Consider the following 20,731-nt stretch of genomic DNA (forward strand, 5'->3'; position numbering starts at 1 on the left):
AGGGCACAGTGGGGCAGTGTGGCTTTCCCGGGGCTGGTCACGGACGGGGCAGTCTTTGAACAACAGAATTTTAGCAGAGACGCCAGGAGAGAGACAAGGTGCGTGTGCCCATGGTGCTGCTGTCCAGGCGGGGAGGTGGCAGTCTGGAGCAGAAGGCCTCCTGGGGGTGCACGAGTGGGCCCTGGTGGGGACCACAGCGTGGCGGAGGGGGCCAGCATGCGCTTGTTCCGTTTGATGGATGCGAATACTGAGTCCATCAAATTCCTGATCTGCTTGGGGTGCAGGCTGGGCTGGGGCTTGGGCCTGGCTGTGTTCCTGGAGGTCATGAGCCCCCGGGGTCAGGCGGGACTAACTCACGGCCAATGCCTGATGTTGGCAAGCTGCTGTGTGTCTACCCGTCTCCACCCCAGGAGCGCCTGAAGACCCTACCTGCACCTGCAGCTCAGCCCAGCCCCGGCCCTGCACCCGCAGCCCAGCCCAGCCCTGCATCTGCAGCCCAGCCTTGCACCTGCAGCCCAGCCCAGCCCCAGCCCTGCAGCTCAGCCCAGCCCAGCCCCGGCCCTGTACCTGCAGCTCAACCCAGCCCAGCCCGGCCCTGCACCTCAACCCAGCCTCGGCCCTGCAGCCCAGCCCCGGCCCTGCAGCTGCCCAGCCCAGCCCCGGCCCTGTAGCTCAGCCCCAGTCTCAGCCCCACCCCTGCAGTCCAGCCCCGGCCCTGCAGCTCAACCCAGCCCCAGCCCTGCACCTGCAGCTGCAGCCCAGCCCCAGCCCCAGCCCTGCAGCCCAGCCCCGGCCCTGCAGCCCAGCCCAGCCCAGCCCCGGCCCTGCAGCTCAGCCCAGCCCCGGCCCTGCACCTGCAGCTCAGCCCAGCCCCGGCCCTGCACCTGCAGCCCAGCCCAGCCCCAGCCCTGCAGCTCAGCCCAGCCCCGGCCCTGCACCTTGCAGCTCAGCCCAGCCCCGGCCCTACACCTGCAGCCCAGCCTTGCAGCTGCATTCAAAAGCCCAAGAACTTGTCCTGGGTGAGGCGCCGCCCACCCTGAATTCCTGGGGAGATTCTACTGGGATGGTCCGGCCCCCCTCTGCGGCGCCCCCCCTCCGTGGCCCCCACCCGCGGCACACCCCCCCCCCGCGGCGCCCCCTCTGTGGCCGTGGCCCAGCCTGGCAGGTTCTCCTGGGGATGTACCAGCAGCCCCCAGCTGGGCCCTGAGCCCAGGCTGGCGAGTCCTGCAGCCAGACCCCTCAAGGCAGGGGGAGGGGGCTCCTAACCCACCCACCCCCATCCTGCCTGTGTGGGTCCAGCGAGCCGCTTGGCTGAGAGGCCAGGTCCTCTTTTGAGCCCCACCTCTGCCTGGACACTCCGGGCCTGCCCAAGAGGTGCTCTTAGTACTGCTGCTACGGCCATTTGGGCAGGAGGGCCGCAGGAGAGCCGTTGGCGCTGGCTTGGGCCATTCTGAGGTCCAGGGTAGGAGGGGCGGGGCCAGGCCCTGCCCTGCGTGCTTCAGGAAGCTTTGGGACTCTGCTGTGCCTGCCCACCCTCGGGGCCGGGGCCAGGGCCCCCACGCCATCACAGGCCAGCGCCCGTCCCAGAGGTCCCTGCTGGAGGTGGGGTGGTCTCATTGGCACATTGGGGTCCCGCAATGGCACAGCTGGCTCCTTTGCAGGCAGGTGAGTTGGAGCCCAGCAGGTGTGGGGAGACTTGGCCTGCGTGTTACAGGCGCAGTATAGCTCCCTGCCCGGGTCAGAGTACGGGGTCCCCTGTCAGAGCGTGGGTTTCATGAGCACAGGGACAGTCCTGGCATCCTAGACCCCAGCTCAGGAAGGAAGCTGGTCACATCCTCATCATCTGCCCAGCTGTGGGCCGCAGGTTCCAGCTCCGAGACACCCACAGCCAGTGGCCTGGGACAGGAGCTTGGGTGCCTAGGCCTGGCGCCAGCCAAGCAGACGGTACAAGATGGGAGAGCTGCCGCGGGAAGCAGGGCTGCCCTCCCACCCACCCGCAGCCGGGCCGCAGTGGGTCACCAGGAGCCGCCCTGGGTGGAGTCTGGAGTGGGCCCGGGGCCAGCGCAGCGGGCAGCACAGAAGGGCAGCTGGCAGGCCTGTTTTCCTCCCATTAGGCCATTAGCACGGGTTAGGGACAGACACTGGGGGCCATGGCCAGGCGGAGGAAGGACCCCGCCCACCCTGCTCCTGACCCCTCACTAGGGGAAGCCAGCCTGCTCCCAGCCCACTCCCAAGGGACGTCCCAGACCCAGTGAGGTTAGGACCCAGGTGCACCTGCCAGCAGGGAGCCAGGGCTCTTGGCCCTCCAAGACGGACCCCCTCTGGCACTGCTGCCCACCCTCATCCCTGCACAGGACCACCATGCCTCCTGGGCTGCTCACCTGGGCCAGGGAGTGAGGGGCCAGCCCTTGGCCTCAGAGACGCCCAGCCTGCCCACTGCACAGGCCAGCTGAAAGCTCCGAGAGGTTGCTCAGCCCTCAGCATCTGTCCTTGTCCTGCCCATGGCCAGAGCTCACCAAGACGTTCAGCACGGCCAGGCTCAGGGGCCACCCTGCAGTTGGCCCCACAGGAGGTCACAGGCCCCAGAGGCCCGCACTTCTCTGCCAGCTGTGCTGGCCGCCCACGGAGCACAGGCGACTGGCAGTCCAGGGCCCTCCCCCAGAGGCTCAAGCAGGGACAGACAGACACATGACGACCCCTACAGCTGCCCAACAGCAGCCCTTACCTCCTGGCCCTGCACAAGACACAAGCTTGGCCTGGTGACACGTCCCTGGGGACCCCAGAGCTGCTCCGACTGCATGGACGGTGGGCAGGGGGCTGACACCTGGAGCCTGCACAGAACCAGACTCTGGACACGGACACCCCCGCCTCCATGTCAGCTCTGCACAGCTCCCTCCTCAATGCAGCCTGCTGTGGGCCCCACCCCAGCCATGGCCCTGTGCAGTCCAGGTCCAGATTCAGTAGGACCCACAGCCAGCCCCGGGCTAAGGAGGGAGATCCAGAGGGTGTGGCCGCCCCCACAGCCTGGAGGCCTCTGGACGCTGGAAGGCGGCCTCCCCACCACAGCTTCTCACACTGAGTGCCCCAGCCGAGCAGACCAGGCACCCAAGGGGCCTCTGCAGATTCATTCCTGTCAGTTGTCTTCACTCCAGGGCCTCTGCCCTGCGTGTCCCTGATGGGGGATGGTGGCCAGCTCTGCTCACACCCCTGGGGCACCTGCTGCTTAAGTGAGTGCTCAGAACAGTGACCCAGCCACCCACGGCCGCCCAGCAGGCAGCCGGCAACCAGCATCCACTGAGGGACAGGTCCGGCCAGGTGGCCTTCCCCAGCCGGAACCAGAGGCTGGCCAGGCTCTTGGGGGACTGCAGACCTGGGAGCACCACCTGCAGGGTGGGGACGTGCAGCTGGCCTGCAGAGGCCTCCTCCCACCAGCTGCTTCCTCTTGGAGCCCGAGGGAGCCAGAGCCTGCGCTTGGCCAGATGGCGGGCAAGGTCTGTGTGAGCACTGGGGGCTCCCCTTTCCCCCCTCCCATCACAGTGGTGCACTTGGCACGGGGCACCAGGGCCAGGAGGAGCTGGGGTGACTGCCAGGTGGGACGAGAAGGCCATCACGCCCCCAGCTCCACAGGCTGTAAGCACAGACCATGGGCACCAAGTGACCTCAAAGCACACCCTGCCCTCACCCCTGGCAGAGCCGTGGGCATCGCAGGGGCCCCTGCCCAGATACACAGCTGAACCCCCTCCCCTCTACCACATGGCTGCTGTGAGCTTCAGGCCAGAGTGGGCATCCTCACTGGCGTGGGCCCTGCTATGTCCACGCTGGGGGCCACCCTGGTGGCAGGGGTGCTCAGGAGCCTACTGGGGTCCCAGGGCACAGCCCCAAGAAGGGCCGGCCTAGGCCAGGCTAGGGGGCCCGGGGGCCAGGCCGACGGGCCTGCAGGTGACCACAGAATGTTCTAGGTGGGGCCTGGGCAGGCTCCTCACTGGACCAGGGAGGACCCAGCATTGACTGTGGCTGTGAGCCCTGAACAGACCCCTGGGCCAGCAGCACTCCCAGCTCCTGCAGCCTCCCGGCTAGGAGGCCCCAGGAGGCCATGGACAGGCTCTGCCGCCGCCAGCCTCTGTCCGCTGTCATCCCAGGGTCTGGAGCTGGGTGAGGGAGCCATGCTGTGCTCTCACACACCAGGGAGGCCGTGAGAGTGGCCTCGACATGTGGGCTCCATCCCAGGGTCTGGAGCTGGGCGAGGGGGCCATGCTGTGCTCTGGCACACCAGAGAGGCTGTGAGAGTGGCCTCGACGTGTGGGCTAGCTCCTCCATCACAGGAGGGTCTGGTGGACTCTTGGGAGCCACTCTGCAAAGGGGTCTTTGGGATGGACCCAGGTGGGTCCACGTCAGGGGGTCCCCAGACATGACTTCCCAGCCTTGGGGGACAAGGCTATGGACAGTACTCTGTGGGAACCCTGCAGGCTCAGCACCTGGCCTGGGGGTCTTCCTTGGGCCAAGAGAAGCTTCCAGAAGCCATGCCAGAACCATAGCTCAAGATGGGATCTTGGCAGCCGCCTCCACACCCCAAGATGGCAGAGGCCCCTGTGTGCTGCTTGGCTCCTGTGCCTTCAGGTACAGACCCATGAGAGTCAATGTGACCCAGGTTGTCAGAGATGTGCAGGGTTGAGGTGCAGGGACAGGAGCAGAGGTCATGGAGTGACAGCAGGCCCACTGTGGCACTCCTGGCTGATGCGGTTTATCCCAGTGGAGGACAGGGAGAGGGGCACGGGGCGGTGAGAGCCTGGGACAGCGCGGGGCGGAGCTGGGGGCGACACGGGAGTAGTCTGAATTGGTGGCTGGGCTGATTCTCAGGCTGGGGCACTGAGTTGTGGCCAGGCAGAAGGGAAAGCAGAGGCCAAATGGGCACGAGGCCTTCCTACAGCCCCGCTCAGCAGGCTGGACAGCGGGGCAGGGTCGCCCCAAGACCCGCTCCGGCTCTGAGTACCCCTACCAGATGGGGCATCGCTCCAGGCTTCCTGAACCTTCCAGACAATGCAGCAGCCTCCTGGCACCCCTGCTTTGGGGCCACCCCACACCCGCCCAGAGCCCTTCCCGACATGCATGCCATCCAGCTGCCTGCAGAGAGCCCCCTGCCCGCCGCCCTCTCCTCGCCTGCGGGACAGACACAGTCCCTCGGCTCCCTGCTGTCATCTGAGCCCAGCTGGCCCCACAGGCTTCTCTGTGCAGGTCAAGGAAACTTGGTTCAAGGGATGTGCCCTAGGCTGAGGGCGTCATGACGCTGGGACTGCAGGATGCATGAGCCGGTGGGAGGCCCCGAGAAGCCAGCAGACATGAGACCCCCTGGCCCCCTCTCAGCCCTAACCCTGTGGAGGACGTAGAGGAGGCAGTGGGGCAGGGTCTGCAGTGGCTCACTCCTGTGTGTTCACCTTGGGGACTGTGAAGGCAACTCCTGCAGGCTGGCACCTCATCGGCCACTCTGCCTCGCGCCCCCTTCAGTGAGGGACCCCAACCCCAGCATGGCGATGCCCCTGAGCGACGGTAACTGAAACCTTGGGAAACTGGGCAGACACTGCTCGCTGAGCAGAGCATAGGGAACTCGGAACCCCGAGCTGCAAGGACTTGCCCCCAAGAGCCACCACGCGCCCAGCCTGGTCATACCCGGGGCGTACCTTCCGCAGGTGGGCAGCCACCGGGAAGCCCCAGCCACCAGGCCCCGCCCAACACTCCGGTCACCAAGGGCTGAGCGACACTGACAATGAGGCTGTGATTAGCTGTTTCCTGCCATTCTCCTTCTCACACTAGGCGTTCCCCTCATTCCTAGGCAAACACGGGGCTCCAACACCCTGGCATTGTCCCCACATGACAGGAAGCAAGGCCAGGTCACATGGCTCAGAGAGTGCTCAGTCCTCCCAGTCTCCCCTCGTGCTGCAGGGGCGACCTGGAGAAGGGTGCATCACTTCTTTGCTCACTGGTGCAGGGGGGCAGCTGGCAGGGGTGCTGCAGGGAGCAGGGGCTGGCAGGGGCGCTATGAGAAGTGGAAGGCTGGCAGGGGCACTGGAGAGACTGGGGGTAGCAGGGGTGCCATGGGGAATGGGGGGCTGGCAAGGGCACCGGGGGAGCAGGGGCTGGCAAGATCACAGGGGAATGGGGGTCTGGCAGGGGTGCCATGGGGGATGGGGGTCTGGCAGGGGTGCCATGGGGGATGGGGGGCTGGCAGCAGTGCCATGGGGATTGGGGTTAGCAGGGGCACCACATGAGACCATGTAATGACCCCACGGAGCCCAGGCGAGTGCACAGGTGGGCCAGAGACAGCCTGCAGTCCAGCACAGTGGGCCCAAGTCCCATGCCCTTGCCTGGACTGCCCACTGCTGCTGGGCCTCCTAGTCGGCATGCGGGTCACCCCTGCTGTCTTCAGCAGCCTCTCCCTACCCCCTCCAGCCCACCTGTGGCTGCCTGTCTTGGCTCAGCATCAATAACCCCCGGTCACGTGACATGCATCAGGCATGCCTGCCAGACCACAGCCTGGTGGAGGGGTCAGGTGAAGGACAAGGGAGGGGCCCGAGGCCATCCAGGCTCAGGCCCCACCCATGTGCACCCCAACTCTGCCCTGAGGCCCAACCATGTGTGCCCCAACTCCGCCCTGAGGCCCCGCATGTGCACCCAGGCTCAGGCCCCGCCCATTGTGCCCCAACTCCACCTTAAGACCCCACCCATGTGCACCCAGGCTCAGGCCCCGCCCATGTGCACCCCAACTCTGCCCTGAGGCCCCGCCCATGTGCACCCAGGCTCAGGCCCCACCCATTGTGCCCCAACTCCACCTTGAGACCCCACCCATGTGCACCCAGGTTCAGGCCCCGCCCACATGCACCCCATCTCTGCCCTGAGACCCCGCCCATCTGCACCCCAACTCCACCCTGAGGCCCCGCCCACATGCACCCAGGCTCAGGCCCCGCCCATTGTGCCCCAACTCCACCTTAAGACCCCACCCATGTGCACCCAGGTTCAGGCCCCGCCCACATGCACCCCAACTCTGCCCTGAGACCCCGCCCATCTGCACCCCAACTCCACCCTGAGGCCCCGCCCACATGCACCCAGGCTCAGGCCCCGCCCATTGTGCCCCAACTCCACCTTGACACCCCACCCATGTGCACCCAGGTTCAGGCCCCGCCCACGTGCACCCAGGCTCAGGCCCCGCCCATGTGCCCCCCAACTCTGCCGAGGCCCCACCCATGTGCACCGGACCCCCCCTACAATTGCACCCCCACCCTCATCCATGCGGGACCCAGTCCTCAGCATCCGGCCAAGTCACATCACAGAGCTCAGTGAAACAAACAAGCAGGTAAAAATAAAACTTCACACAGGGGACGCTGTGGTCAACAGGAGGTTCCCAAAACAACAGCAGAGAGAGCCAGAGTGGAATTCAGGCCCTGGGGGAGCCTGCCATGTGGACGTGACAACCAGGAGCCCAGCCCCTCCACCCCAGCTCCTCACCCCCCACCACCAAACCTCATCTATCCCAGCCCCAAGGGCCTCCTGTGTGGGCACCCGACCCAGGCCGGCAACACTGGCAGGAACAGCCCAGAGCCCCACAGCTCCTGTGCGGATGAAACGTGACAACCGCCAGGCCCAGCCATGGACCTAGGACAGCCTGACCTCCGGGACAAATGAGGCAAACCAGGCTCTGGCCACTTCTGAGCCCGCCCACTCCACCCAAACCCAAAGGCGGTCCCTCCCGGACTCAGGTGCCAGTGAGGGGGCAGGAAGGGTCAGGGCTCAGAGGGGACAATGGCCCAAGCCACCACCGAGCACAGCAGCACCTGCCCGGGCCCTGCGTGAAAGGCTTCTTTCTCCCCCGCCAGCCCTGGGGACACCACTTCCTCTCCCCACCCAGCCCCCAACTCCCATTCCTCTGTCCTCAGTCGGGTCCAAAGAGCCCCCGCACCTGCAGCGGAAACCAGGGGCCGCCTTTCATGTCCTCCCGGCTCGCTCCACGGCAGATTCCTTTGTCCCTCCCAGACTGCAGACCAAAACAAGCAAGGGACTCATCCGTCCCCCCCGCCGTCACCGCACAGAGCAGGGACAACGAGGTCAGGGCCGCAGGGCGCCCTTCCTGGGGACCCTCTGACCCCCTTCTCAGCCGCACGCCCCTTGGGGAGTCTGTGGGAAGGGCAGTCAGGGGGGACATGCCCTGGCACACCCGTGTGTGGGGGGATGGCGGCTCACTGGGACAAGGGCCGACCTGTACTGGGAGGCAGCCTCGCCTGCCGTGATACCTGTCCCCACAACCCCCCTGGGGCCACCTGTCCCTGGTCCGCCTTCCCCTACAAAGCCAGGGCCTCAGACAATTCAGCTCCAGCCGACCCAGCTCAGAATCCCCACCTGGGTCCTCGTGTCACACAGGGGACAAGGGGGCACTGCGCCCACCCCTCTGTGGCCCCTGCTGGCCTGCCGGCCCTGGGCCTCTGGCCTCTCCAGTCTTCTCTGAGCAGAGGTGACCACAGGGACTGAGTGCGGAGTGCTTGGAGTGCTGTGGGAAGCCGCTCCGGGACAGAGGAGCAGGCCCTGTGTGGCCCCTCCAGGGCCATCCTCCAGGACCCAGGGCAGTCAGCGTATAGCAGGGACACTCACCAGACAGGCAGCCCTCCTGGTCAGGTAGCCGGCTCCACCCTGGGCAGCATCTGAGCACCGTGCGGGCTTCCGTGGTGTGCACCTGCCTGTAGCCTGTGTAGTAGATGATTCTAGAAGACACGAGAGACGGACAAGTGGATAATGCAGGGCCAGCGTCCCATCCGGAGACCAACTAATGCATGGGCTGAGCAGGCCCGGGGCCCCAGCTGCCCGGGAGCCTGTGGCAGGGCAGGACCCAGCAGGAGCGACCTCACACTGAGCCCTATGGGTGCTCAGTGACAGGGCCTCAGCCAGGAGCCCCGTCGATGGGACCGACCAAGGGACGGGATGCCCTCCTGCTGGCTGGGCCCACACATGGGAATCCCAAGCCGGCCCCAGCCCAGGCCCCAGGGTGGGGTGGGGGCTGACACAGCACACACACTAATCCAGCCAGCGGCCATGTCCCGGAAGCGAGTGTTGGTGCAAGCGGTCGCACACACAGGCCCTGGAAGCGCCTCTGGCAGGACATGAAACCACTTGCCCGGACAGACACTGGTCACAGCGCAAACAATGTCTAGCCGGCCGAGGCGTGTTAGGACAGCCAGCCGTGGGCTGCTCCCCAGGGGGAGTGCAGGCAGCTGCAGCCCCCACGGCCCTGCAAGAACAGGTCCCTCCATCCCTGGGAGCCCCATGCCTCTGCCCCCTTGGCCCTGCAGGAACGGGCCCCTCCGTCCCTGGGAGCCCCATGCCTCTGCCCCCTCGGCCCTGCAGGAACGGGCCCCTCTGTCCCCGGGAGCCCCACGCCTCTGCCCCCTCGGCCCTGCAGGAACGGGCCCCTCTGTCCCCGGGAGCCCCACGCCTCTGCCCCCTCGGCCCTGCAGGAACGGGCCCCTCTGTCCCTGGGAGCCCCACGCCTCTGCCCCCTCGGCCCTGCAGGAACGGGCCCCTCTGTCCCCGGGAGCCCCACGCCTCTGCCCCCTCGGCCCTGCAGGAACGGGCCCCTCTGTCCCTGGGAGCCCCACGCCTCTGCCCCCTCGGCCCTGCAGGAACGGGCCCCTCTGTCCCTGGGAGCCCCACGCCTGTGCCCCCACGGCCCTGCAGGAACGGGCCCCTCTGTCCCTGGGAGCCCCACGCCTCTGCCCCCTCGGCCCTGCAGGAACGGGCCCCTCTGTCCCTGGGAGCCCCACGCCTCTGCCCTCACGGCCACAGCACAGCCTGAGCCTGCTGGGAAGGACAAGTTCCGAGTGTCCCCTCCCTTCCTTCCCTCCCTCCTTCCTTCCTGTGCCCTCCGAGGGTGACAAGTCCTGGTGCTTGGCCTGGAGAACTCTGGCTGCCATGGTGATGGGACAGCCCGGGACACCGCTCTCGGCCCTGCCCATGGCCAGGCAGCGGCTGACCATCAGGGACCTGACCGTGTGGTCACAGGACCCTCAGCCCAGCCAACGCCAGGCGCGGAAACTGAAGCACAGACAGGCTCCGGAGCTTGCTGGAACTCAGGAGCTCAGACCAGCGTCCACCCTGGACCCCAGCCCCTCCTGGCCACCTGCCGGGGTGCTCCTCTACGCCAAGGGGGGCCCGGGGTGGATTTGGGCTTAGCAGCAGCTTTTGGCAGCTTCCAGCAAAGGCACTTTCCACAACTAGCCTGACGGTTCACCCAGTTCCCAACGGCCAATGCCACTCTGCTGCTCCGGAAACCCAAGCGGCAAGTCCATATCCGGGGCACACCGGGGCCTCGCCTCCCCTCCCGGAGTCAGGGCTGGGCCGTTCCTGCAGGGAGGGCAAGCTGCACCCTGGTGCCCTCAGACCCCACTTCACCTCTAAGTGCCAAACCTGTCTCCAGGCCCTGCCACTGTCCCACAGGAGGGGACAACTGTGTGCCCCGTGAGGCACTGTGAGGGCTGCACCCCCATGCCCCATCACCGGGCGAACTTCAACACCCTCAGATGATAACATGCAGGCCTCCCCCACCTCAGCCCAGACACTGCCCCCCTGGCCCTGCGGCCTGAGGTCACAGACGCAGGGGCGGGCTGTGGAGCCCCAGGCCTCTGCCAGGTTTTGAAGCTGTCTTAAGCAATAGAAGTTCTCACTTGGACATGGGCAGGGAGCCCAGGGGTCAAGTGGCACCAGTCTCCAGGAGGGGCAGTGCCTGGGGGGGCTACCCCTCCCTGGCAGAGGAGCTTGCTGCAGCCTGGACTGGCCCATGAGCCTCACCTCCATCAGCGCAGGTGACCCTGAGGCGAGGCCCCCAGTTCCAGCTGCCCAGTCCCCAGAGGTCACCCCCAGGCCCCCTTCAACCTAGGGTCCCCAGCACGTACCTCCGCTCATGGCTGACACACCATGCCTGCCACCTGCAGCCCGGCTTCCACACGGGCACCACACGGCTGAAGGCCTGCACGCAAGGCAGCTGGCGGCCCACCAGGGTCAGTTCTTGCTCGGCACACACGTGAGGCCTGGGACAGGATGGCAGCATCAGTGCCCCGCCCTGAAGCAGGCTGCTGGCACCCCGCCCCTGACAGTCCCGAGCCAGACACCTCAGCTCCCTGCACACCTGCAGCCGGGTGGCCCCTGCCGGGCACAAAGCCCGCCCCACTTGCCCAGCAAGGGCCCTGCTGTGGCTCGGCAGTTTCTCTCCTGACAGCACTGTCTTCGCCAGTGTGGGGTAGGGGAAGGTGGCAGGGGTCCGGCCAGCTCCTGGGGCCGCCACCCCTGCAGACACGGAACGCAGCAGTCTCTGAGGAGCCGGCAGTGACAGGGGACACAGAGGGAAGGAACCCCTCCCCTAGCCTCCCTCCAACCCCACCGAGAGCTCAAGGGACAAGACACCAAGGCTGCTGCGGCCAGGCCACAGGTGGGCACAGGCCCCAGAGCACGTGCCAGCCCCAAGTGCCCTAAGGGAGAGCCAAGGTGGCCTCCACTGCGGCAAATCCCGCAAGGGCCGGCTGACCTCAGCGTCCATGAGCCACGGGACCCATGTGGTATCTGGAGGAGACGGGGCTGGTCCTGCACAGCCAGGCCCTGGGCCCACTGCCCAGCACGAGGGGCCAGGCACATACCTACCTGTATGGCAGGGCTGCAGCAAGCCCGGTGGGTCCCAGTGCCTGGGCCCCCTCCTGCCAGCAGAGCCAGCCCTGCCCCTGACCGCCCACTCTCTGCCTGAGGACACTGAGCACACCCTTACGCTCTGCGGCTAACAGTCCAGCGGGCAGCTCCACCCCACGTGGGGAGGCATCCCCACTCACTCTGGGAGCTGGGAGACCCCGACCCTGGCCACAGGGCAGCTGCCTCTGGACCCCAGTATGTGTCCTCTGACTTGAGTCACCTTCTGGGTAAGTGCCTGCTGAGCACTGGCCGCCTTGAAGTGGACGGGGAGGAACTGCCCGGGGCAGGGCTCCACCCCGCAGGACTCCGAGGTGTGGGGTGCCACCAGGGCCGCTGTACAGCACCTGGACCCCAGCCCAGGCTCTGTGGTGCCCCCTGCTGCCCTAGCAGATTCCTACACAGGGGTGGAGGGGGTGCTTGCCAGTGGGGGGCTCCTGGGCACAGCTCCAGGAACTTCCCAGACATGACATCACACGGGACGTCCCGGGTTCCCCACGGTGTGCGCTCTGCCTGAGGCCAGCAGACAAGCTGGAGCAGAGGCTGGCCTCCACGCCTCTCCCAGCCCCGGACAGAGGCCGCCAGGGGCCACAGTCCCCGCGGCCGGCTGGAGGGCAGCTCAGGGTCTTGGGGCACCGTCACCAGGGAGGAGTCCTCCTTCCTCCGCTCCCGCCTCATCAGGCCACAGCACGGACATGGACGGTCCCCAGGAAAGCCCACGGCCACAGATGATGCTCACCTATACCTGCACGCATCTGTCCTTCAGTCCACCAGTAGTGTTGGCCAACGAGGGCAGCAAAGGAAGAGGGTGGAGGGGCGGGTGGCTGGGGTCCCCCGGAAGCGGGGTGGTGAGGGTCTCAGGCCCAGCCCCAGCCTTGGAACAAGAGCACCAAGCTGGGGTCTCAGGAGGGTAGCAGCCAGCTGGGCTTGGCGGCTGGCAGCCACGGGGAAGTTATCACTGCCCCACTCGCCCAGCGTCCACCAAGGGGTGCCAGGACAGCACACACCTTCAAGACTCCAGCAAACCAGGGGGCGGGGGCACATGCAGCAGGGACCCAGCCCCAGTCACGGCCACGCCCTCATGCTGGTGGGCTCACACCACGGGGCTCAGGGTCCTTCCTCTAGGAGCGTGGGGACTTCCAGGAGCTGGGCAAAATCCAGCCACAGGGGAAGGGGAGACAAGGCATGGGGGTAACACCCCAAGTGGGACCTGTCTTGACTGTCCTGTTGAACCCCCGGTTACCAGCAAGATGACCACCCCAAGGGGCTCTCCCCATCCAACCTGGCCCCACACAAGGTCTCCCAGCAGCCTGCTCAGGTCACACCCCCAAGAAGCTATCCCCCAGCAGGGTCTCTGCAGGGTCCGAGGGCTCCTGGGCTGCCCAGCACAGCCTCTGGCCCTGATCGGGGCAGCGCGGGCTGTCAGGAGCCCCAACGCCCTGGGCAGCCCACCATGGCAGCTGCACACTTCTCCCGGTGCCTGGCCCCCTCGCACACAGCTCCCGGGCAGTGACCACGTCAAAGCAAGGGGCCATTTGGGTCCATCTCTCTGCCCACCTGGAAGAGCCGGCCACGACAAAGCCCAGTGGACCTAGTAGCTGGACACAGTCTCCATTCTTAGCTGCTGTCCACCCTACACTCCCCTACCCCATCCCATCTGGAGGCAGGATGTCACTTCCTGACCCTGAGGGACCCAGCGGTCGGGCCGTCTGCTCTGCGGGCCGGAGCAAGGCAGACGCTGCGCACCAAGGCGGGCGTGCACATCCAAGAACCAGCAGGCAGCGCCAGCAGTCAGAGGGCGGTGGCTGGCACAGGCACCCCGACACACCATCCCGCACCCCGCCTCCACCCTCACCTCCCCCTGCCTGGGTGCAGCCAGCTCATGGTGGGGGAGCCCAGTTCTGGTCCAGCTCCCCTGCCTGCTGACTTGGGCATGTAGCTTGAAGCTGTGCTGGGGCGCCCAGCCACTTGCTGCCAGCAGCACGGACCCCCACCTGCCTTGGAACACCTGGGCCCCAGCAAGGAGCTTTGGCACAGCTGCCCAGGCCCCTCACAGTGACACCTGGTGTGGCTGGGCGCGGCCTTCCGGCAGGAAGGGACTCAGCCAGGTGGGCCTTGGCCCCAGCCTAGTGGAACACAGCCCCTACCCACAGTGGTCCCACTGCGTGCCCAGGCACAAGGAGGTGCTCTCTGATAAAACACTTGTGGGAAAATACAGCTAGCTCCTAGGAATCTGAGAGAGAAATAAAAGGTCTGGGGGGAGGGGAGCGAGGAGAGGGGGAGCGTTAAGATTCCACTCCTGCAATCCATCCCAAACTGGTTCAAAGCCCCTGCCTTCCTTCCTGGAGCCCCAGGTGGACAGGCAGAAGTGGGGCGTCCTCTCCCCCAGGCCTCAGGCCAGGAGGCAGGTGGGGGTCAGATGCCCCAGCACCCTGTACCCACCTGGGAAAGCCCCAGGGAAGGGGAGCCAGCAGTGGGATCCACACGCCAAGGACTCCCACGTCCCCACCCACCCCCGGTCTTCTTGAACCGGCCACCAGGCAATCTCCCCATGGGAGCAGAGCAAGATGGGGGCGGGGTGGGGGAGTTCCAGAGTGCAGACCCCCAGGGGCCCGGCTGGCCTGCTCTTCCCTCCCCCTCTACACTGCCTTCGAGGGAACCCTTGGAGGGGCAGGTGCCAGAAGAGCCCCTTCCGTGGTCCCCTCAAGACTGGCAGCAGCCTGGCCAAGCTCTGCAGGCATGCCCCAGTCCTGACCCGGCCGACGCAAGGACGAACGAATGCTAAACACCCCTTTGGGGAATCATCTTTCAAAATTACATTCATCTCGTCTGGTCCCCTGGCCCTCCCTTCCTGCTTGCCTTCCCTGGCAGGCTCGGAGCGCACGTGTTGGACAGACACAGCCAGCCGCTCCGCGCGCCGTCGGGGCGCAGCCCGCCCCGGGCCCCCGGGAGGCGGCTCGGGGAGGAAGTGGGAGCGCGCGCCTTCCCCCCGCCGGCGCCGAGCCCGGCTCGCCGGCCAGCGCTGCCCCGGCAGGAGGCTCCGGCCGCAGACCCCTCCCCGGAGCGCAGGGCCCAGCCCGGGAACCTCGGCCCCCTCCGCAGGCGGCGCAAGCAGCCCATTGTTCTGGTGCCCGGGGACAAGGCCGCCGAGCTCGGTCCAGGTCCGGCCGCAGCCCCCGGCCCGAGTCCGCCCCCGCTTTACTCACATGCTGGGCTGCAGCGGGGGCAGGAGCCGCGCCGGCTCGCCCGCAGCCACCGCGAGGAGCAGCAGCACCAGCGCCAGGGCCTCCGCGGGCACAGGCATCGCGCGCGCCGCCTCGCGCCGGGGTCCTCCCCGGTCCCCACTCACAGGGGGCCCCGCAGTTCCCCGGGAACCGCCGCCTGCACGTGCGTCATGGCCGAGAGCACGCTCGGAGCGCAGCCCACAGGTGCCCGCGCCGCGTCCGGGGAGCCCGGGGTCGGCGCAGGTGCGGAGGGTCCGGCCGGCTGTCCGCACCCGAGGCGCCTGGGTCTGCTGGGCCGGACGCTGCCCCGCTGAGCAGAGCCGAGTGCGGGGCCCGGCGCCCGCAGCCCCGCCCCGCACGGCCTCGGCCCCGCCCCGAGCCCCCTCGGGCCTCCCGCTTCCAGGCCCGCCCGTCCGGAGCGCCCCCTTTGCGCTCTTGGCTCGGCTCCGACCCAAGTGCGGACCCAGCAAGTCGCTCTGAGCTCCTTCCTTTTTGATCTGCACGGGGAGCCTGCTGGTGCACCTGCGTCCGAAGCTACCCCACCCCTGGAACACGTGGCCCAGCGGGTGTCCCCAGCTCCGGGTGCCCTGTGGCTTCAGGCCTTGGCTCAGAACGCACTTGGTCCAGGTGGACGGAGGACCAGGTGGCCCAGGGGCATGCCAGCTGTTTCTGATGAAAGCCAGAGAAGTTCCATCTGGGTTGAGTTCTTGTGTGTCACCGGGGCCCAGGGCAGTGGCCAGCCCGGGCAGACCCAGTGCCCCGTCCCGGGGCCCAGGGCAGTGGCCAGCCCAGGCAGACCCAGTGCCCCGTCCCGGGGCCCAGGGCAGTGGCCAGCCCAGGCAGACCCAGTGCCCCATCCCGGGGCCCAGGGCAGTGGCCAGCCCAGGCAGACCCAGTGCCCCGTTTGACAGAGGGGTACTGGGCACGTGGGGACCCCTCCCTGGGCTCTGCACTCTGCTGCCTGCACATCCCAGCCAAAGGATGGGCTGCCCAGGGGGTCCCAGTCCAGGCAGCAGCTCCACCTGACCTGACCTCTACCCTTCAACCACCACCCTCCACTGCCTGGCATCGCTGTACCCCCAAGGTGCTGAGCTCCTGGTGCCCCCCCCCCAGGCACCAAGCCCCGTTCAGGGGGCTGAACACAGGGCCTGGCTTGGGGGACCTTCACTTAGCTGTCTCACGGGTGCAAGTTTGGGGTGTGTGTACCCGTGATTGAAGGTGATTTGTGGCCTCAGGGAATTCTCCAGCATTGGGCCCAGCGCTGTGGCCTAGTGGCTAAAGTCCTCGCCTTGAATACGCTAGGATCCCATATGGGCGCAGGTTCTAATCTCAGCAGCTCCATGTCCCATCCAGCTCCCTGCTTGTGGCCTGGGAAAGCAGTTGGGGACAGCCCAAAGCTTTAGGGACCCTGCACCTGCTGGGAGACCTGGAAGAGATTCCTGGCTCCTGGCTCCCGACTGGCACAGCTCCAGCCGTTGCAGTCACTTGGGGAGTGAATCATCGAACAGAAGATCTTCCTCTCTGTATATCTGACTTTGTAACAAAAAATAAATCTTAAAAAAAAAAAAAGGAAATCCTCCAGCAAAGATTGGTTGGCTCCTGTGGGGTTGGAGGGTGGTCTCTGGACAGGGCGGGACCCGGCTTTTGCACAATGTTGGCCCACTCTGCAGCAGACGCTCAGTGGGCTTCTCCCTTCTGCTGGGGGCCAAGTTCAGCCACCCGATGCGGGGCTCTCAGCAGGTGCCAGGTGGGCTGCCACTGTCCTGCTGCCACTGCGTGTGGTTGGTACACCTGCCATCCCTTGCCCCAGGCCTTGTCCCTCTTCCCATGAGCCCTCTGGGCAGTCCGTGGACTCCTCAGACGTCATTCTTCAGCAGTTGTAATGACGCCCCTTTGCACTGCAGACCAAGGAAGGCCCCTGCCGACAGCTGGCTCCTCTGCCCAGCCCGTCTCCCCTGCCCACTGCAGAGGATGGACATACCCCCTCGAAGGCAGAGCAAGCTCAGAGCAGAGCCCTATTCACAGTGTCATTCGCTGCATCACTCCCCAGGGCGGGGACGGGGGAGCTCACTCCAGGAGCCAGGAGCTCCTTGCACGTGCCCCCGTGGGAACATGTGCCCTCGTGGGTGGCGGGGGCCAGGCAGACACGGGAGCCAGGAGCTCCTTGCGCATGCCCCGGTGGGAACATGTGCCCTCGTGGGTGGCGGGGGCCAGGCAGACATGGGAGCCAGGAGCTCCCTGCATGTGCCCCCATGGGAGTGTGTGCCCCCATGGGTGGCAGGGGCCAGGCAGACACAGCAGCCAGGAGCTCTGTGCGCATGCCCCCGTGGGTGGTCGGGGCTCAGAGGCTGGCACCACCTCTTCCTGTCTGCTCCCAGGTCTTAATTAGCAGGAAGCTGGGGTCATAGGCAGAAGTGGGATTCAAATCAAGCCACTACACAGGGGACGTGGGGGTCCTGGCCTGGGGTGTGAGCACAGGGCCGCCACCTGCTTCCGTGTCATGACCTCAGTGGACACACAGGGCCCACGGACTCTTCTCCACGAAGTGCCCATCATGGTCCTTCTCCAGGCAGGAGACAACGGGGGACACTTACTGCTGGCACTGTGCGCCCTGTGGCTCCGTGTCAGGTTAAACACAGGTACTGACCATGCACATTCCCTCTCCCTGCCCTGTGCCACCCAGACCAGGCCACAGGCCACCCAGCGAGCCTCCCAGCAGCTCACCAACAGCAGGACTGCGTGATGCCAGCCAGGCCCACGCCTCTCAGCTTACCCCAGGCTATATCTGTCATTCTCACCCATCATTTTTCTTTTTAAAAGCATATTTATCTGTTTGAAAGAGTGACAGAGAGAGCTTCCATTTGCTGGTCCACTTCCCAAACAGCTGCCAAGGCCAAGGCTGGGACAGTCCGAAGCCGGGAGCCTTACTTCCCAGGCGGGTGCAGGGACCCATGGCCTTGGGCCATCCTCCGCTGCTTTCCCAGGTGTGTTAGCAGGAGTCGGAAGTGCAGCAGCCATGCGCATGGGGCTCCCAGGCAGGAATCTGACCCTCCCCTTGCTTGTCATTGTTCCAGGTTAAGCCGGGGACTCGTCACCCACTCTCTGTCCCTCTGCCCCTGCGACTCCTGTAACTGTCCCGGTTAGCTGGAGCATCACAGTAAGGACACCTTGGACGGGGTGGGATGCAGGCTGACCTGGGGCCCCTCTGAGCACACGTCGGTCTGTGCAGGGCACTGCCCTCCGGCGGGGCACAGCGGCCTACCCACAGCTTCTGGGAGACCAGCCTAAACCCCATCCTGGAAGCCTTCATTCAGCGGGAACGCCTGAGCTGTGGAGTGCTTCCTACCAGCTTCATCAGCAGGAAGCTGGGGTCAGCAGCTGCGGCTGGGTTGTGGGAAGCAGGGGTGTCCGCAGGGGTCTGCGGCCGGTCCCCTCCTCCGTCCTGTCAGTCCCAGAGGCCTGCAGGTGGCACACGCTCGGCAGTCCTTGGTGTGGCCTGGAGCTGCCTGCTTCCACATCTGGCTGACCAAGGCTCCAGCTTGAAGTCGCTGCTTTGCAGTGTTTGTGTCTCATTGGCAGCTGGAAGTCATGCAAACAGCCTTTAGCCGGAGGGGACGGAGCAGAGTCGAGCCACGTCTGTGGGTCTGGTCGTTCCCAGCACTAATTCCCAAAGCAAAGTGCTCAGGCCTGCAGCTTGGCATGAACCTGCACGAAATGAGAGACACCCTGAGCGCCCCAACTCTGCAGCTCCAGGGAGCTTGTCCGGCATTCCGTCTGACTCAAGCATGAGGGAAGCAGCTCAGGCCATGGCTGCGAACAGGTGCCCACAGCCGTCCCTGGGGACTCTGCACGCAGCCGGCATGGGGAGGTCTCCAGAAACCCCGCGACCCAGAGCACTAAGGGCGCTGAGGTCCGTTCACAGCTTGGCAGCTTGGCCTGCGCAGAAGTGAGCTTGTGGGACGAGACACTTCTGCTCCCAGGTATGCAGGGCCATGGGCAGCCCAGCAGCGGGGCTGCTGCTTCTGCCAGCAGAGGCCTGAGCTGGCACGGACGACACACCTGCCCGTGTCTGGTGGACTTGTGGCTGCCTCGTGGTGTCATTAAGGAAGCCTCTGAGGACCAAGTGTTCGACACCTGAGCCTCTGGGAATGGAGGCCCAAAGTGTGGCAATTTCCAAGCCTCTGAACTGTCGCTGCAGAAGAGGCACCCAAGCTCCTGGGAGACGGAGGGGGCAGCTTGCCATAGTGTATGCCAGACCGCCCATTCAGGCATGCCTCCCCCTTGCCGACACACCTGCTGTCTCTCCTGGCCCTCACTTGCATCTCGTCTGTCAAGTCCTGGTCTCGCTCACCTGCCACAGACCAGGTCTTGAAACCCGGCCCCAGCACCTCCTCATGCAGGCATTCTGCTGGGTACGGAGCAAGCAGGCTGCAAGCTGCCTTGGAAGGTGGACACACAGCCCTGCTCCTGGGGGTCAGCATCGTGGAAGGGCAGGACCTAGCCACAGCGAACACCTGGGCGGGGATACCCCAGGACCCACACCTGTGACCTCACCAATGAAGGACCCACGATGACACCATGGGGGGAGGGGAGGGTGGAGGCTTGAGGGAGCAAGAGCCACACCTGCCAAGCTAACCAGAGGAGCACAGATGCCCGCGGGCAGCTTCCTGATCCCCCTGCCCTGAACACCACTCGGCCCAGCCTCCTCCAGGCTCCCATGCACCAGGAAGACACGGCTGACTGCCAGGTGAGGCCTTCCCACGGGTCCCGTGGGCACTGGAACCACACACACCCCAGCTGGAGCCAGGCAGGTCAGGGGTGTCCCGCAGCCTGAGCCCGGGCTCCAGGCCAAGAGGCCTGGCCGTTCAGATGCTGGATCCCTTGTCCCCTCCTCTGCAGGGGTGGGGTGGGGGGCAGGCAGGATGTCTCCCTGTTGAGGTCTCACTCCTGCCTCCTGCTGTGGCTAAACTCCAAGAGGAAAGACAATGTAACAGCTTATAGCCGCCAGGCAGGAAGGCAGAGCAGCAGAGAGGAGGGCGCCTAGGGTGTCCCGTGGAGGGGGATGTGGAGGGCGCTGCTGCCCAGGACCCCCCATGGGGAGCCCCTCCCAGCAGTGCCCCAGCCAGGCCGAGGGCCCACTGGGACGGGCCAGTTTGGCAAAGCACTAACCCATAACATCTAGAGATGAAGACCGGAGGCGTGATGGCATCTGGGGATGGGGGACAGCGCCGGGGCGATGCTGCCACCTGCTGGCGGCCAGAGAACACCTGCTAGGGCTGAGAGTGGGGCCAGATCTCGGGGACCCCCAAGCTGGGGACCCCCATCCCAGCCTGTGCATGTGCAGAGCGAGGATCTCAGCTGCAGCTGTGGCCCCTTTTGCATCCGGGTGGTCCCCAAAAAGACACCATTGAATTTAGGTAGAGGACAAGTCAGAGTGGACATGTCCCCTGGGCTGTTCTGACCTAAAGAGGAGGCAGGGTGGGACCCCCAGGTCTCCCCCAGGAGCGGGCTTCTGCTCCAGGCCTGGCAGGAGCCCCCAGGTCTCCCCCAGGAGCGGGCTTCTGCTCCAGGCCTGGCAGGAGCCACAGGGTGGACTGTCCCTCAGCCGCCCCTGTGCCTGCTGCCTGCTCATCACCCATCCCAGCACCTCTCCAGCTGGTGGCCAGACGAGCCACTTCCTGCACCCACAGCAGGCTGGGGCACGTGCGTCTCCATCCTCACAGGGCACCTGGGGGCCGTGGAACCAACCAGCCACACTGCTGCCCTGTCCTGTTCCTGCTGCCCCCGCCCCACCACCG

General features: G+C 66.1%; 1 protein-coding gene across 1 annotated transcript in view; it reads right to left on the bottom strand.

Moving 5' to 3' along the window:
- Positions 1-20,731, bottom strand: part of MEGF6 (multiple EGF like domains 6) — a 65,526-nt gene that overhangs the window by 43,566 nt on the left and 1,229 nt on the right. The window contains exons 2-4 of the mRNA XM_040987589.1: positions 14,916-15,430; positions 10,929-11,063; positions 8,629-8,744 (exon numbers count right to left, since the gene is read on the bottom strand). Of these exons, the coding sequence (XP_040843523.1) occupies positions 8,629-8,744; positions 10,929-11,063; positions 14,916-15,430 (766 nt within the window). The remainder of the gene's footprint in view (positions 1-8,628; positions 8,745-10,928; positions 11,064-14,915; positions 15,431-20,731) is intronic.

The sequence above is a fragment of the Ochotona curzoniae genome, unplaced genomic scaffold (assembly GCF_017591425.1).
Source record: "Ochotona curzoniae isolate NIBS_2020 unplaced genomic scaffold, NIBS_Ocur_1.0 contig_4792, whole genome shotgun sequence".
NCBI lineage: Eukaryota > Metazoa > Chordata > Mammalia > Lagomorpha > Ochotonidae > Ochotona > Ochotona curzoniae.